Here is a 15,851-nt window from a genome sequence, read left to right on the forward strand (position 1 = left end):
CTTTTCTATAATACTCTTCAATTTTATTGTTCCAAAGGTGATGGTGGGTTTGGATCTGTGTACCGTGCATCCTATGGTGGCGAAGAGGTTGCTGTCAAGATTTTCAATAAACACACTTCCCTCAGGCTCCTAAGACAAGTAAGAAATACTGCCTTTTTGCTGTAGTGCTGCTCTTGGAATACCAACCCTAGCAAAGAGTTTTAAAAGTTGAAGTAAATTGCAAGTCCTCACTCCAAAACATTCCTCAGTTTACTTCAGATGTTGAGATTATGCTATTTGCACTATTTCATCCGATTTTACAATTTACAGGAGCTTGCAGTGCTTTGTCACCTCCACCACCCCAGTTTAGTGTCTTTGCTGGCTGCTGCAGTCCGTCCCCGGATGCTGGTGATGGAATTGGCCCTCAAAGGATCTCTTGATCGTTTGCTTCAACAAGACAATGCAAGTTTAACCAGAACACTTCAGCACAGGATAGCTCTACACGTAGCAGATGGCTTAAGGTAAGTGTGACTTCTGCATTGCTGTAAAAACAGGATATAGCTTCAAAGATGATATACTGCAAATGAAAAGCTCCTGTTCTCTCACATCTCAAGCAGAATATTTCCTGGGTCAGACAAATGCTTGTGTTTTTATGGTTGATTGGCTGATAGGTAACATGTTCTTTCATTAGCTGCTTTTTTCCTGCTAACAAGTGATGCTCATGTAAGTCGAGAAATTGCAAGACTCTGGGTGCAATTTCCATGTGGCTGTTGATTTCTTCCTGAAATGTCAAATTAATTTAGTGCATTTTTCAAATTCTGAAAGTCCATTAATCATCTCACCTCACTGCAGTGTGACTTTAAAATGATAAACCCTGCAAGAGGGTTAAGCTTAAGGTTCTGAGGTGCATTTTTCAAACTATCAGTGACTCTTCGGGTAAAACTTGGTACTAAAACACTGCAATGTAAATAGTGAAGTAGTAAACAGTAAATAGTATTTCAGAATAATTCTAAAGTCATTATCCAGAAAGGCTGTGTCATGCTGGTGAGTTTGACATTTTTAACACAATATTTCATGTTTGAAAGCACAATTTACTGTTGTGGGAATAATGCACTCAGTGTGTGTATACAGATGCACCCCTAAGTTATGAATGCTTTCAATAAATATCTTTTCATTACCAGGTACCTGCATTCAGCAATGATCATCTACCGTGATTTAAAGCCTCACAATGTGTTGCTCTTTACCTTATATCCCAACTCAGCTGTTATTGCAAAAATAGCTGACTATGGCATTTCCCAGTATTGTTGCCGAATGGGAATAAAAACCTCCGAAGGCACACCAGGTAGGGAAATATGATTTGATTTAAAGTCCATTATGTCCAAAAACAGCTAATATATTTGTCAGGTAGTCTGTAAGAAGTAACCCAAATCTATATTCTAGTCAAAAATCACAAAAGAGTCCTAATCATATTATGAGTTGTGATGCCAGATTTATACCTCTTGGCCTTTCCTCCTGTTCATGTTTTAACACCTTTTAGAAGAATCAAGGACTATATTAAAGGTTTAAAAAGAAGAAATTAAATTACATGCATTCATGATAATTTTTCATTGCCTTGTTTTCATATGGTTATTGTGATATTGAAATTATACTGCTAAAATATTTTGCTTTAATTTCCTTTCTGTTGCATTTAATAAAGTAATGCATACATAAGTCCTAATTTTTTTTAAAGGCAATAATTATCTTCACTGTTCCCCAGCTTTAGAGAGAACCTCTTAGAGAGAATTAGCTTCCATTCTAAAGCACTGAACAATTCAACCACTTTGAAAAGTTCCTTCAGGTCTATTAAATTGTCCCTGAGAGCATCACTTCAATTGTTAAATGATAGACCTTCAGTGAAGGCTGCAGACTTGCACTTGATTTTCAGCATTCATTGATAAAATAATTATTTATATTAAGAGGGGCAGGAGCTCTGTAACTGATGTACTATTCCCTTCCTTTATACTTACTGCTGATATTTTTGGACAATTGCCAAATACAAGGCTATTGCCAGCTCAGAAATACTTTGATGTTTTTCCTTGCACTTCCTGTGTTATTTTTATCAATAATTGTTTACTTTTTAAAGTACAAAGATACCTTCATCTTGATATGAAGCAAACTTATTAATGAATGATTTATTTGCAGGATTTCGAGCACCAGAGGTTGCCAGAGGAAATGTTATTTACAATCAGCAAGCTGATGTTTATTCATTTGGCTTGTTGCTTTATGACATTTTAACGGGAGGAGGTAGAATAATGGAAGGCCTGAAATTTCCAAATGAATTTGATGAATTAGCAATACAAGGAAAATTACCAGGTATGCCTTGTTTCTAGAAGTTTTAGCATTTTGTCCTGCCTTTTCCAGAAATAGCATCTCATGATTTATCTTGTATCTAACAGTGATCATACAGGAGACTTAGAAAAATATAACATTCTTCATATTCCTTCAGCATTATAAGACATAACTATTGGCTGCTGGAAGGAAGATTAAACAGGTTGTGAGGCTGGACATGATATAATCATTTGGACAGTATAACTCAGGACAGTTTAACTTGAGCAACTTCTGGCAAAGTGTTGAGAGCTATTGAATTTTTATAGCACTACAAGCTTAATGTCTGGTGTTCTTATTTATTGCCCAGCAGTAGTGGGTATACTCATGAAACATTCTTTAAGGAATGTTTTGCTCCATTTAGGAAGGAGCAGAATCACCCAGTCTGGCATAGCTTCTCCATTATGAGACAGATTGTTCATACATTTTCTGCTCTTTGAGGAGAACAGTCCAGTTCTAAGCTCAGACAGTTTCTGCCCCCTTCCTGAAGAGGACATCCCAGGAACTAATGACTAAGTATCTCTTAAATGCAGCTGTACTGACTGTATTATAAGCTCTGTGGAATAATTGAAGAATTAATTTCTGGAGATAGTACAGTTCTTCCACGTATGCTCATCATTTTTATATTTCCACCAAAAGAGTGCTGATCTCTCAAGCACACAGTGCCTGTCTTTTGCTGTACTGAATATGTTCATTTGCAGGTATTCATCACTAATGTTACCTCTGTCTGAGGCAGAACTGGAATATTTGTTGTGGATTATGATGAACTAAAAGGAAAAGCAATAAATAGAGGCACCATCATGAATGATTCTTTCTCAGAGGGTTCAGCAGCTATAGTCATAAGATACATATTCCAAGCACTACATGGGAATTTAAACTTCCATGTCTTGTATAAATGCTATATGGAGTTGTTCATTGTTTGCTGTAGCTTTTATTGGAAGTTCATCTGTGTTCCATATACTCAGAAGAATAAATGTGGAAAACAGTGTTTACAGGAATTAGACTGTTGACTGAAGTGACATACCCTTGAATGATCAGCATTAATGGAAACACAAGCCTCATATATGTGTGATTCAGTCCCAGGCACAGGGACATCAAAGAAAAAGATAAAGCAAAATCCATTTGCTTTAACTGCTATTAATTAAAAGGACTCTAGTTGTAGCATTTCATGCTCTAGCATAGAATGGCAGCTGAGCAATTCCAAGCTGTTCATGCTGACATTTTACCTAAGAATGTGATATTTCTTGAAGCAGCTCAGTAAGATGTTAGATGAATTCTAAAAATAAGAAGGTTAGTTAGAACGATGGTAAATGCTGGTTAATAAGTTAGTAATTTTACATTCTAGATCCTGTCAAAGAATATGGGTGTTCCCCCTGGCCTGAAGTTGAAAATTTAATTAAAAAGTGTTTGAAGGAAAACCCTCAGGAACGACCAACATCTTGCCAGGTATTACTTAGTTTATTTATTTTTTTTTTTTTTATGATAGATGGCAGTGCAAAGTTGTGGTTTCTGAAAAGGAATCAGGCAGTTAGTTAATGAGAAGCACAGGTTTCTTTCTGCTGTTCTTTTCTGGAATGGAAACTGCTGTGAAATATTGCCTGCTCTGGCCATCCAGAATAAACTGTTCCATTGAAATCTACCAACCACATGTTCTACCTCGCTGTTTTCCCCTCTGTTGCTGTGTAGCAGCTGTAGTGAAACACAGTTCAGATTACTTCTTGGTCTTTACTAGAGCTATGCAAAAAGGAGTTTGTTAAATGGTATCAGTGCAGTTACACACTGCTCTGGGGTACAAATGACCAGGCCTGATGAGATACTGTGTCCATATCTAAAAAATGTTGTTATCTGTTGCTTGTTACTTATCTCTGTACAAGCCATTGTTGTCACCATGGTCGAGCTGTGGCTTTCTTTATAGGTTTATGAGATGCTGAATTCTGCAGAGCTTATCTGTTTGATGAGGTATGTCTCCATACCCAGCACATCTACAGCAGAGTGCATGGTGGCTGCCAACCAAAGCTGCAAGAAGGCAGGAGTCTGGATAGGCAATGGGAACACAGAAAAGGCACAACTTTCATTTGTTAACCTAAACACAGATGGACATACTTGTGAGGTACGTGGGAAAGTTGACATTTATTCTATTTTTTCTGGCAGACAGATGTATTTCAGAAAAACTAATTGCATTTTTACAGCATGATATTACTTCTGGAAAGCTCAGCTTTGAGAGAACAAAGATTGCTTGTGAGTCATCATTGTATCTATGAAATGAAGTAGAAAAGCAGTTGCTCTTTACTCTCTTCCTGCTATCCAGCCTGAACTTTCTCATAATAATGTCTTTCCACTACTGGATTACTTTCTTCTACTGGGATGGAAACTATTTCTAGCATGGAGACCACAGAAAGGAATTAATAGTTAGGCAGACCTTCATATCTCTACCTCATTTTAACAGTCCAGGTTGTCTCTTCACAGCTTCCCAATTGGCAGAGGTGCCATCTCCTTGTGCCACGTTGGTGATGCCCTCCAGCTCTTTTCATTTGATTTTGGTACATCTCAGTCCTATCCCGTCAGCAGAGGAGAAAGGTTTTACCCAGCACTGATGTGCTGTGATGAACATGTGTGCCAGAACTGAGCATGATTCATCACCAAAGTTGTTTCAGTTCTATTTCCATCTGCCATCTGTTGACTATGATACATCTGAATTGGTAGCTTTGGTATAAATGATATGTGTTGTTTCTCTAAAAATAAAATGAGAACAAAATATTAGACCAATACTTCCATTGTTAGCAATTAGTATTGCAATAGTTGAATTTGTTCACTTCTGTGATGGCTTTGAGACCTTGATTAGAATAAAAAGAATATATTTTTTGTCAGAATTCAGCTGAGAGATTTTCCTATGTACTGCTTTAGGGGTCCTTCCCAGCACTTGGAAGATAGGTGGCTCTGTTGATAATGTAGTCTGCTAATAGGGAATTATATTTCTTGAAGGGGAAGTTAGACCAAGGGTCTGTCCAGAGTCCACAAAGATTGTGCTGTATTTTTATCATCAGTAATTTACCTGCATTTACTGTTACTGGAATCATGACCAAGTTGTTTTTCTTCTTTTCTGACTCAGGATATTGCAGACAGTAAAATTATAAGTTTGGCCTTAGTGACTCTTCCTACTGAGAAAGAAAACTGGATTGTAGCAGGAACCCAGTCTGGTTCTCTGTGGGCAGTTAACACAGAAGATGAAACCAGAAGGCATCGTCTGCAGAAAATGTCCGATTCTATCACCTGTTTATATTCTAATTCTCTTTCAAAGCAAAGGTATAAATTAATTTTAAATGTTTTGGGTTGCATTTTGAAAATACTGCTAAACTGAGGTGTTCAGAAAATGACATCTGTACACTCTGCAATTTGTTCTGTCAACTGCTTATTTTGCCTGTGTTTCCACTTAATTTTGCAGCCTGTGCAACTGGGGAATACATTCATGATCACAGGGGTTGTGTTTCATTTTAGTGTTTAATTGAATACTTGACATAGTAGAGACTTAACATTTTAATTTTTCTTCTTACCTGATTAAGGCATTTCTAGAATTAATTATTTTGTTTTATTTCAGCAAACAGAAGAATTTCTTCTTGGTAGGCACAGCTGATGGCAGACTGGCAGTTTTTGAAGACAGAGCAGTAAAGGTAGACTTGTTCTTTGCTGTCTGTTCAACAGAGTGTTATCAATAATATCTAAAGCAGCTACCAAGAGTAGCTTTATTTCATACCACTTATTTTTAACTGCTTTTTTAAAACTAAAATTAAATTTCTACTGCAATCTGAGAGGAACTGCACATTTTTCAATAACTTCTTTAGAAAAAAAAGAGTTAAGAGGTGGAAAATTCCTTTGAAAGGCCTGGCCAACTGGCTAGAGACTGACGTTATTGGTTGTTTAAGAATATTTTAACAGTTTTAATCTCATTTATTTATTGCTGTAATAGCTCCTTTTTCCTCTCATTTAGTAATTTTTGTAATACAGCTATGTCAAAAATAAAATATTGTTTAGATTTTCTGTAGATCAGAGTTCTGCTCACAGAGCAGATGAAGAAATGCTGGAAGCTGTTAATATCAGCTGGCACCCGAGTATTTAGTTCCTGACCATATGCATTTAAGCAGTTACAGAGTTGCAGTGCATTTCAGAATTAGACTATGGTCCAGTCTGGGATGTTTTCAGAGATGTGTCTTTCCACAGATGTCTTTCCAACCAGTTCTTGAATTGTGCCAGGGGTTGCAGCAAGTGTCAGTCCCTGCTCTGGCCTGTTCCTGCTCACAGGCTGTCTCCTATGGGACATCTCCAATGGGAATATGGTGCTTTTCACTCAGTAACATTATGGGAGTGTTCTGAACCATCAGAAGATCTGGATGTGTGAATTTAATTCAGCAGGCTGTGTGGCCTTGTTTTAAGTGTCTGCATCCTCCTTGTTTCTAATGCAGAGTATATTTTTTCTTGCAGTGTAAGGGTGCTACACCTTTGAAGATACTGACTATAGGAAATGTTAGCACACCCCTGATGTGTTTAAACGAATCCTCATGCTTATCTGAAAAAAATGTAATCTGGGGAGGCTGTGGAACAAAAATCATTGCCTTAACCAGTGACTTCTCTGTTCAAAAGGTCATTGAAACAAAGACAAGTCAACTGTAAGTTTTTGATGTTTATAAGTGATGTTACTTGGCTCATTTGCTTTCATTAAAGATTTCTAACAGTACTTTGATATAATATCTTGTTCTAGAGCTCATTCTTTGAGTTTGCTTGTTTCTGTTCTTTTCTTTCCATAATGAAGATGGAAGATCAGTGAGCAATGCTGAAAATATAGATTTTTGCTCCATAAAGAATTGATGAAGTCAGTATGCAACTGATCAGTTTTCTTCTCCAGTTGGCCTAGTCCAGGCCCTGTATACTTTAATTAGAATTACACATACATATTTATCATAGTATTTGTCCTTGCATGTTTGTCAGTATGATATGTGTGCGTATCTTTGCCCTATATTTATTTAATCACATCTGATTGCTGACTTCTCACTATTTAGAAATTACTGACTGAGGGTTTGGGAGTGTTTGATGTAATTCTCACATGGACAAATCCTACACTGAAGTTAAGGGGAGTTTTTCCTGAGCAGGGAAAACAGCGTTTGATGAGAAAGATTTATTAATAGACTTTGAGCATTAGTGTGCCTCCAAGGGTGTTATCAGCCTAACTCTGTTACTGTGAGAATTTATCTCAAACTGTAGGAAGATTAAAGCAAAGCCATTCAGTTGTATCTTGGCCTAGTTTGATTTTAAGGCTAAAAGATTCTGCAAGAGTCAGAGGGAAACTAATCCCACTCATAGTAGTCAAGTTTTTCTACTCGGTGTCTTCTGTGTATCTTACTGGAGTTCTTCTCTCTTCTAGGTTCTGTCATAATGCTTACAGTGATGCAAACATCATTTCAATAGCAATAGACAAATCCATCTACTTGGCAAAGAAAAACAGCCATTTTGTGGAAATCTGGGACAAGAAGACAGAAAAACTCTCAGAATTAATTGACTGTGCACATTTTCTTAGGTAAGTGTTTTATTTCAGATTGTTGGCCTGGTGTATAGGAAGCTGAATACCAGGTTGCCTTCTCTAGCATGGTACCCTGACCTGCCAGAAGTAAGGGATTTGCCCAGTTCATTGGGCAAGTGTGGATTTCCTATCCTGTCTTTTGGCCCAGAACTTCAGAATATTCCATGCAGAATCTCACTTTTTAAAGACCCTTACTGTATTTCCCAATTTCTCTATGATGTCAAGAAAACTCATTTAGCTCAAGAAAGAAGAAAGGCTTTTGCTGTCCTTCGGGTACTAAGGCTAATCCAGCTACTTCCTTCATCCCCTGAACAGTGATGTCTGTTCAGAGCACAAACTCAGTAGGAAATCAGATTTTTATTAATTGCGACAACCTTTTCATTTGCATTTAAATTGTTCCTCTGCCTTAAGAATGCCAAATCCACTTCTTTTTTGTGGTGAGGTTAAGAGCAGGAGTAGTGTGCTCTTCCCACTTTGCTGTGACATGAACCTCCTGCAGACTGGGGGAGAGCTGAGAAGTGTTCTGCCTTCTATTTAAATGTCTTCTGAAGCAGACTTGATAGCTCTTTGGAGTCCAATAATTTTCATCCCAGTTTGTTTGCTTGAGAATTTTGTGATTTGACTTGGTGAATGATTGCTTAAATGTCTGGTATTCGGAGTGTTGTTTTAGTAGCTGCAGAATAGGGTGCCACCAAATTCCAATGCAAATTCTTTCCGTACTTGTAGGAACAAAATGGAAAAATTAAATAAGGAATCAAAACATAAACTGGCTTATTCTGGAAGAGTGAAGACCATTTGTCTGCAGAAAAATACTGCACTGTGGATAGGGACAGGAGGAGGACATATCCTGCTGCTTGATTTGTCAACGCGTCGTCCTGTACGAGTCATAGACAAGTTCTGTGACTCTGTTCGAGTTATGATAACAGCTCAGCTGGGTAAGTAAAACCTTCAAGTGATGAAATCTTTGAAATCACTTTGAAATCACTGCTAAGCTTAGTTTTTTTCTGTACTGCTTGTTATAGTGTTCCAGAAACAGATTAGCATTATCCAGGATTTGTTTATTCATTCTACTCCACGGCTGTCATTTTCCATCAGTGTCTGACTCTAGGGTGTAAACTGAATACCTGTGCCCACAGCAGCTCTTCCCTGACTGTCACTGCCACATGAACCCCCACCTTCACTGCATCCCTGTGCTGTGCTTCAGCACAGCTCTCACCATGCTCTGTCATGTGTGTCTGCCTCTGTTCTTTCTCCATCTCACGTGTTACACTTCTGGCTTCTCTCTCTGTGGACCATCTCTCTCTGTTGGATTTTAATCATTCTTCTTTCATTGCTTATTGCCTAGTTCTCTTCTCCCATCCTCATTCAGGAATGGTTCTTTTAGATTTGGGTCACAGGTAGATCACAGCAGAGCTGGGAAAGTGCTACACACCTGGAAGTGTGGATTTGTACGGATGTGCTGCTGCTGTTACCGGGGACAGTTGTTTTGAGTTGCTGTAGGCAGACAGGAGTTTTGGGGTTTCAGTGGTGACCATGAACAGCCACAGGAATGCAGCTGAGGAAGGGACACTGCTTGGCTGTTGAAACTTCCTTCACCTGTACATTGTCCTACACCTTTCCCAAAAGTAATAAAGACCATATCAACTCAAATTTGTGGTACTGCTGTGATGAGTATATTCAAAATACACATTACTTCAAAAAGTACTTTGTGGTATGACATGAGAATTCCCATCACTTTCCATTGTGTTTTGGAAAGAAATCTGGAGTTTCCCTGTCAGTGTTACGTCAAAAAAACCCCAAAAACCAAAAAAAAAAAAAAAAAAAAAAAAAAAAAAAAAAAACAAAAAAAAAAAACAAAAAAACAAACAAACAAAAAAAAAAAAAAAAAAAAAAAAACCACCAAAAAATCAAACACTGAAGCTGTTGTGAATTCAGGAGCACACTAATTCTGCTAGCAAATCTCACAGTTGCAGGCTGGGGATGTTTTCTCCTTACCATCAGGAGCTTATTCTGTGAGCTGTTTCTTCCTTTCTGGCAGCAGAAGAATCCACAGATTACAGTCAAGTCACAGTGGCAGCACTGTATGAATCAGACTCAGCTTCCTCTGACTTGCCTTTGCCTGAAACAGCAAGAGTTGCAGTCTGTTCAGAGCCCAGCTGTTAATGGTGCCAGCTGTAGCACAGTATTATTATTCCATCTAGTCCTAATAGCTACAATGTTACTATTATAAAGGTACATTTTATTTTTAGCATTGTGTAAAGAATAATTACTATGAAAACGTAATAATTTTTGCCTTGCCACTGTCACTGATAGAGAAAATACATTGTATAGAATCGTGTGATTTTTAAAACTTTGAGGCTTAGTCACCTGAACATTTTTAATCCAAATTTTATTTATAGAAAAATTAATATTCAAGAGTTTAGCTGCATTTGCACAAATCTCAAGAACAGCAAGTAATACTGATACATGCAGTTTGATGTGTACTTTTTTCTTTTGATCATATTTTTGCAGCAATTATTTATAAGGGCTAGGGTTTTTTTCCTAAATTCAAGGACTTGGTTTCCACTGGCATCTCTGAAAATGGCACTGAGGCTTCTGAGCAGTTTTTCAACAGTACCACATTGCTTATATGAAATAAGAGAAGACAGAGGGAAATATTTTTGTGTGAAGTAGTTTCATTTAAGGTTAAAACATACAATGTCAAGCAGAGGTAAATATTTCAGGAAAAAGAGATTGCCATGCTTTGAGACATTAATTTTATCTGTGCTTCATATATGAATATGGAAATACAATGTCATTTTCCAATTCTGTCACCTAACAAATTGATGTTCAATAGGCATGAGACCTACCATAGAGAATAATTTCCATCTAAATCTGTAGTTTATTTTGCAAGTGCAGATTTTGATTTCTATATAGTAAGACAGGACCTAGATCTGAATAAGAAACATTATACTTAAGTTCCAATCACTTTTGTAAGTAATATAGATAGGAGTGACTATAGGAAAAAATTAAATTTATGAAAAATATGAACATGGAGGATGTGTATGGTTCCCACCATCCCTCACCTACTGTAACCAGATCTACATCACTCTCAGAGGAGAATACAGTGCTGACTCCTCTCTACCTTGCAGAGGTGCCACGGCATGGTGAAAAACTTGCTACCTGCAGGTTTCCCAGTTCAGCCACAGTCTGTCTGTGCCCCAGAAGCTTCTCCCCTGCTCATCCTTGCCTGGGAGTGTCAGGCTCCGTGTACGGTGTGAGGCGTGGTGCTGCAGTGGGCTGTCTGCACAGTGAGGGCTGTTCCTTCCCTGCTCCTGACCCAGGGACGTAGGCTGGGTCCTTGGTGGTTTGCAAAATACCTTTGCAAGACATTTATAGACATGTCAGGGTTTTTTTCTTGTTGGAAATAAGCAGGAAGTTGATACTGAAACACTGACACATTCTGTTTAGCCTTTAGTGATCCAACCACTCCTGTCTTCCAGGTCTTTTTTTTGCATTATTCCATAGGTACCTTCTTATCCCCCTAGTCCATTTCCCACCCATATACCCTCATAAATACAAAACTTCTAGTTCATAATTTTTACTTAGCTTTTTGTCATATTTGGTTAGTTTAGTTTTTTCATAACTGAACTGGCACATTTTGCTGTACACTGGGACTTCCCTTGCAGCCTGTCCTTTTGCTGTGATCTGTTTCCTGTGACTCTACCACCTCTGCCTGTGCTGTATAACAGGGGCTTTGTTTGTGTGCTTGCTCAGCAGGCTGCTGGGCTGATCCTGTGCTTGTTCCTTGGAACCCTGACAAACCCTGACATTAAATAGAGATGGGAACTATATTGTCTTTGTGTCTGGGTTTTTCATGGTTAATGATTTTGAATAAAGGGTCCGGTTGATTGACCTCTGCTTTCTGTCCTCTTAGTGCCCTGATGTCATCTACTCTTTCTGTCCTTAAATTACAAAATTCACATTAAAATTAAGATTTGACATTTTATTTCTTTGAAAAAGGGAGCCTCAAGAGTGTGGTCATTGTTTTGGGATATTGCTATAAAAGTGACGCAGAAGACAACAAGTATCACAAAGGTATCTGAATTGTGTTTTATTAACTTGTATTATTAGTGGAGGAGACACTGTTGTGCTTGACTACTCACTGAGAGTGAAGAGTTGATCCTCATTGGATACAATTTTATTGAAACACTACTATTAAATAGGTTTTGGGGGTTTTTTTGCATATCTGGGCTCATACAAACTAAAAGTAACTTCCAAAAATGGATCTGAGGAAGCCCCTGTTTGAAGAATGCAGTACAATTTGTTGGGAAACTCTATTTGGAGAGTAAATGTCATGTCTAATTGGAGAATGTATCAAATGGATTTCCAGAGGTGTCTGTGCTAGGTCAGGAATCTCCAATGTTTTCATGAGTGATGTGGATAAAAGAATAGTGAATGTACTTTTCAGATTTGCAGACAACTCACAGCTAAGACAAGCTCACTGGAGGGCAGGATTAGAGCTCAAAGTGACCCTGACAAATAGAACTAATGGTCTGGAAGGAAACAGGATACAATTCTGTAACGACAAATGCAAGACCTTTTATTTAATTTGGAATGATTCACTGTACCAGCATGAGGAAGTGATCAGCTTAAACAGCAGTGCTGCAGCAGAAGGTCAGAACTGATCAGAGGCTGGTCGTGAATCAGCGCTGTCACGTGGGTGCAGATGGGGCAAACACCCTCTCACACCATGGAAGTGGTGTCTGCAAGACATGAGCCAGTTCTGACTCTCTGCTGAGTGCTGATGTGGCCTCTGCTGGAGGGGCCTAACCATTTATTGCTCAATGGTCTGGACTTTCAGGAGTAGTCCAGAGGAGACAAATGCAGCCTGTGAGGAAATGTTGCAGGGAGTTCAATTGGTAAATATAAATAAAGCTTAGAGAGGACATGATAATAGGCTTCAAATATGTAAATGAAGAGGTAGAGAATAAAGACTTCTACATATTTCCTTTGGGTAAGATAAGCACTAACAAGTTCCTGTTACAGCAAGGGAGATTTCGGTCAGACATTGGTAAAACCTTCCTGGCAGTTAGGACAGCAAAGTGCTGAAAGATAGAAAATCTGCATCTTTAGATTTTTCTTAGAACAGCTAAAGTTGATGCTCATATCAATGCCCTTCTTCACCTTTATCTCATCCGAGTTTCAGTGACTCCTAAAAATGTAGCAATGATGGTATAAAGTTAAGAAGGGCAAGTGTACATGAGCTGCCTGAAATGAGTCAAACTTCAGAGCAATGGTATTCCCCAATTCCTGTAACCATAAGAACATTTATTGGTTTATTAGCATTTTAATTTTATTTAAGAGTGACATTAACTACAGAGAAGAATCAGAGACTCCAGAATCCTTGGGGCCTGAGATTGTAAGCCTCGAGTCGTTTGAGTGTTCTCAATTATCCCTATTCTACCAAAACCAGTGTGAATTCTTCATGAATAAAGAGTTGTTTGCATGAATGAAGACCAAAGAAGTGACCTTTTTCAGTATATTCACTAGCTTATGAAAACAGTTTTTTTTTTTTTATACAGTGAATAGGGTTTGAGTCTCACAGGAATTTAGGTTATATCTGCTTGGAGAGATAGAGATGAAAGTTTAGCAGGCACCTCAGTATTAGCACTAGCTGTAGCTCAGGTCAGTACCTTAAGGCTCACAATCACCAGAAGTGGTTTTACAAGTACTTGTACATGGGATACTCTGAATTTAGGAACTAGAACCCAAATCACTGTGCAAGTACAGACAGCTTGTAACCCATAACTGCATCACCTCATACGTTAAGTGTCATGGAACGTGTCTTCTGGGTCCTAAAGATCATGCTTCACTGGGTAAATTTATGCATAATTGAGAACAAACAGATAAGCAAAATAATTTCTAATTATGCAATAACTCATCTCTGTTGCAGTTTTCAAATTTTCTTTATTTTTCTCCAGAGTTACAATCCTGCGTATCAGTGTGGGACATTAACCTACCCCATGAAGTGCAAAATCTGAAAAAACACGTAGAAATTAGACAGGAATTAGCAGAAAAAATGAAGAGCTTTTCTTTGGACTGAAAAGTCGCCCTGCAAGTTCCATTTTTTTTCAAGTCCTCCATCCTAACATACTGTGCAATATTTACAACTTCTTTCTGTTGTTAACCTAAAGCAGGAAGAAAATTACCATGAGAGTATTCACGGGATACCAAGAAGAAAGAAGTTATTTGTAATATTTGAAAGGACAAAAAACTGTTGAGAATTTCTGTTTCCAAAATGGTATCATGTATCTGTTGTTTACCTATGAAGTTCTGCTTGCTGCAGCTATGGCTCATCTTCAGTATAACACCGTTCATCCAGTTTTTCATTCCAGTTCAACTGGGAATAAGCCAGGAGACTGTAAATGGCTCTAATTTACTTCGTTATCTCTACTGCGTTGACACTCTTTATAAGAAGCAAAATTTAAGCCTCTGTGTGTTTACTGCAGTTTGCATGTATGGGTTTGCTCCTATGATTCATGGTTTAGTAATGTCAGAGCTCATGACCCTATGAAAAAATCATATTTTATCTAACAGCAGTGTTTAGAGGAATATATAATTACTACATTACTCTTTGAAAACAACAGGCAGAATTGTCTGTGTTTCTTCCATGAATAATTGACTTTATTTTTCATTATGACCATAAAAAACCCCATTGTGCTACAATAATAAAATACCTCCAAATTAAACACACCGTGAGGCTTCCACGTGTGTTCTCCTGCAGCGCTGCAGTCTGCCTGCTCCTAGGAGGTGCAGTCACACCACTGGGATCACTGCCAGTCACAGAGCTCTCCTGTGCAGATCTCTTGGAAGAGAGAAGAGAAAGCACAGGGTCAATGCTCTGATCTAGATGCTGCTATGACTTGTTCTAAGCCCAACTTGCTTGTTTGCTTACCTCAGTCTCAGAAAAAGGGGAACTTCTGATTTTTCTAACATGCAAAGTTTCTACTTATTCATGCTTGCTGGAATTTGTGTTGTTTTGGGGGATAATCAGCAGAACTTCGAGGAGTGTAAGAACTGGCTGCCTCTTCCACATTTGTTTCCACACATTCAAGAGTCACTTTTTGCTCCTTTCTGGCTGTAAGTCCCAGCTGCTGCTTACAGCCCACACTGACCTAAGGAAGTGCCTTATTTCTGTCCACCTGGAGCCAGATGCCCTTCTCTTTTTTTGATATCAGAAGAATCCACAGGGTGCTCCCAAAATCTCAAGGAGTGGAGTATCCAGAGCCACTCCTGAATCTAGGGAGCTAAACAAGGTTGAGCAACCAAAAAGTTCTCAGTTTTTTGTTTAGTTGGGGTTTTTTTTAGAAAATTATGTACTGGGACAATGGCATTTCTTGTGTGCAACTCCAGCATTGTTCTGTTTTCTGCCAGTTGTGGAATGCATACTCAGGATTCTTTTCAGATATGCATCCCAGTTTCTATGTATTCTTGTAATCTGTGTACTGAGAAGAATTTGCTATTTATATGGGATTTTATAACTCAGAAAATATATATTATGTTAGAATGAATATGGATTTTTTTAAAAAGAATATATGCATTGTGATTAAGTTTATTTGTAAGTCATTGTGAAATGTAAGCCTAAACATTTCTATTAAAACTGTGCTTTGTTAATAATTTAAGTAATAATTTAAGTCTACTTTCTCATCATTGGATTTTTAAGGAGGGGCTTTTCTGTGTGGCTTTTGTGGCATTTAATTCCTTCAGGATGATGCAAAATCCTGGCTCTATAGGTATTATTGACAGCTGCATTGCTGCTTGTGCTCTGTGTCAGTGCATGTCTTGAGCCCTTTTCCCTTTCCCTGTTTGTCCTCTGCTTGGTGTTCCCCAGAGACGGGAGGTGACCTGGAAGGAGTATTGTCCCTGTGGTCATTCCTCAGCTCTCCAGGATTCAGGA

At 38.2% G+C, this 15,851-nt stretch overlaps 1 protein-coding gene across 1 annotated transcript in view; it reads left to right on the plus strand.

The window, feature by feature from the left end:
- The window catches only part of LRRK2 (leucine rich repeat kinase 2), a 62,874-nt gene extending 47,303 nt beyond the window's left edge, over positions 1 to 15,571 (plus strand). Inside the window, exons 39-51 of the mRNA XM_063396859.1 lie at positions 38 to 138; positions 310 to 500; positions 1,161 to 1,321; positions 2,161 to 2,331; positions 3,689 to 3,789; positions 4,259 to 4,453; positions 5,453 to 5,646; positions 5,939 to 6,011; positions 6,820 to 7,004; positions 7,757 to 7,909; positions 8,639 to 8,847; positions 11,915 to 11,989; positions 13,876 to 15,571. Of these exons, the coding sequence (XP_063252929.1) occupies positions 38 to 138; positions 310 to 500; positions 1,161 to 1,321; positions 2,161 to 2,331; positions 3,689 to 3,789; positions 4,259 to 4,453; positions 5,453 to 5,646; positions 5,939 to 6,011; positions 6,820 to 7,004; positions 7,757 to 7,909; positions 8,639 to 8,847; positions 11,915 to 11,989; positions 13,876 to 13,997 (1,931 nt within the window). The 3' untranslated portion in view covers positions 13,998 to 15,571. The remainder of the gene's footprint in view (positions 1 to 37; positions 139 to 309; positions 501 to 1,160; positions 1,322 to 2,160; positions 2,332 to 3,688; positions 3,790 to 4,258; positions 4,454 to 5,452; positions 5,647 to 5,938; positions 6,012 to 6,819; positions 7,005 to 7,756; positions 7,910 to 8,638; positions 8,848 to 11,914; positions 11,990 to 13,875) is intronic.
- The last annotated feature ends 280 nt before the right edge of the window (positions 15,572 to 15,851 follow it).

The sequence above is a fragment of the Prinia subflava genome, chromosome 4, assembly GCF_021018805.1.
Source record: "Prinia subflava isolate CZ2003 ecotype Zambia chromosome 4, Cam_Psub_1.2, whole genome shotgun sequence".
NCBI lineage: Eukaryota > Metazoa > Chordata > Aves > Passeriformes > Cisticolidae > Prinia > Prinia subflava.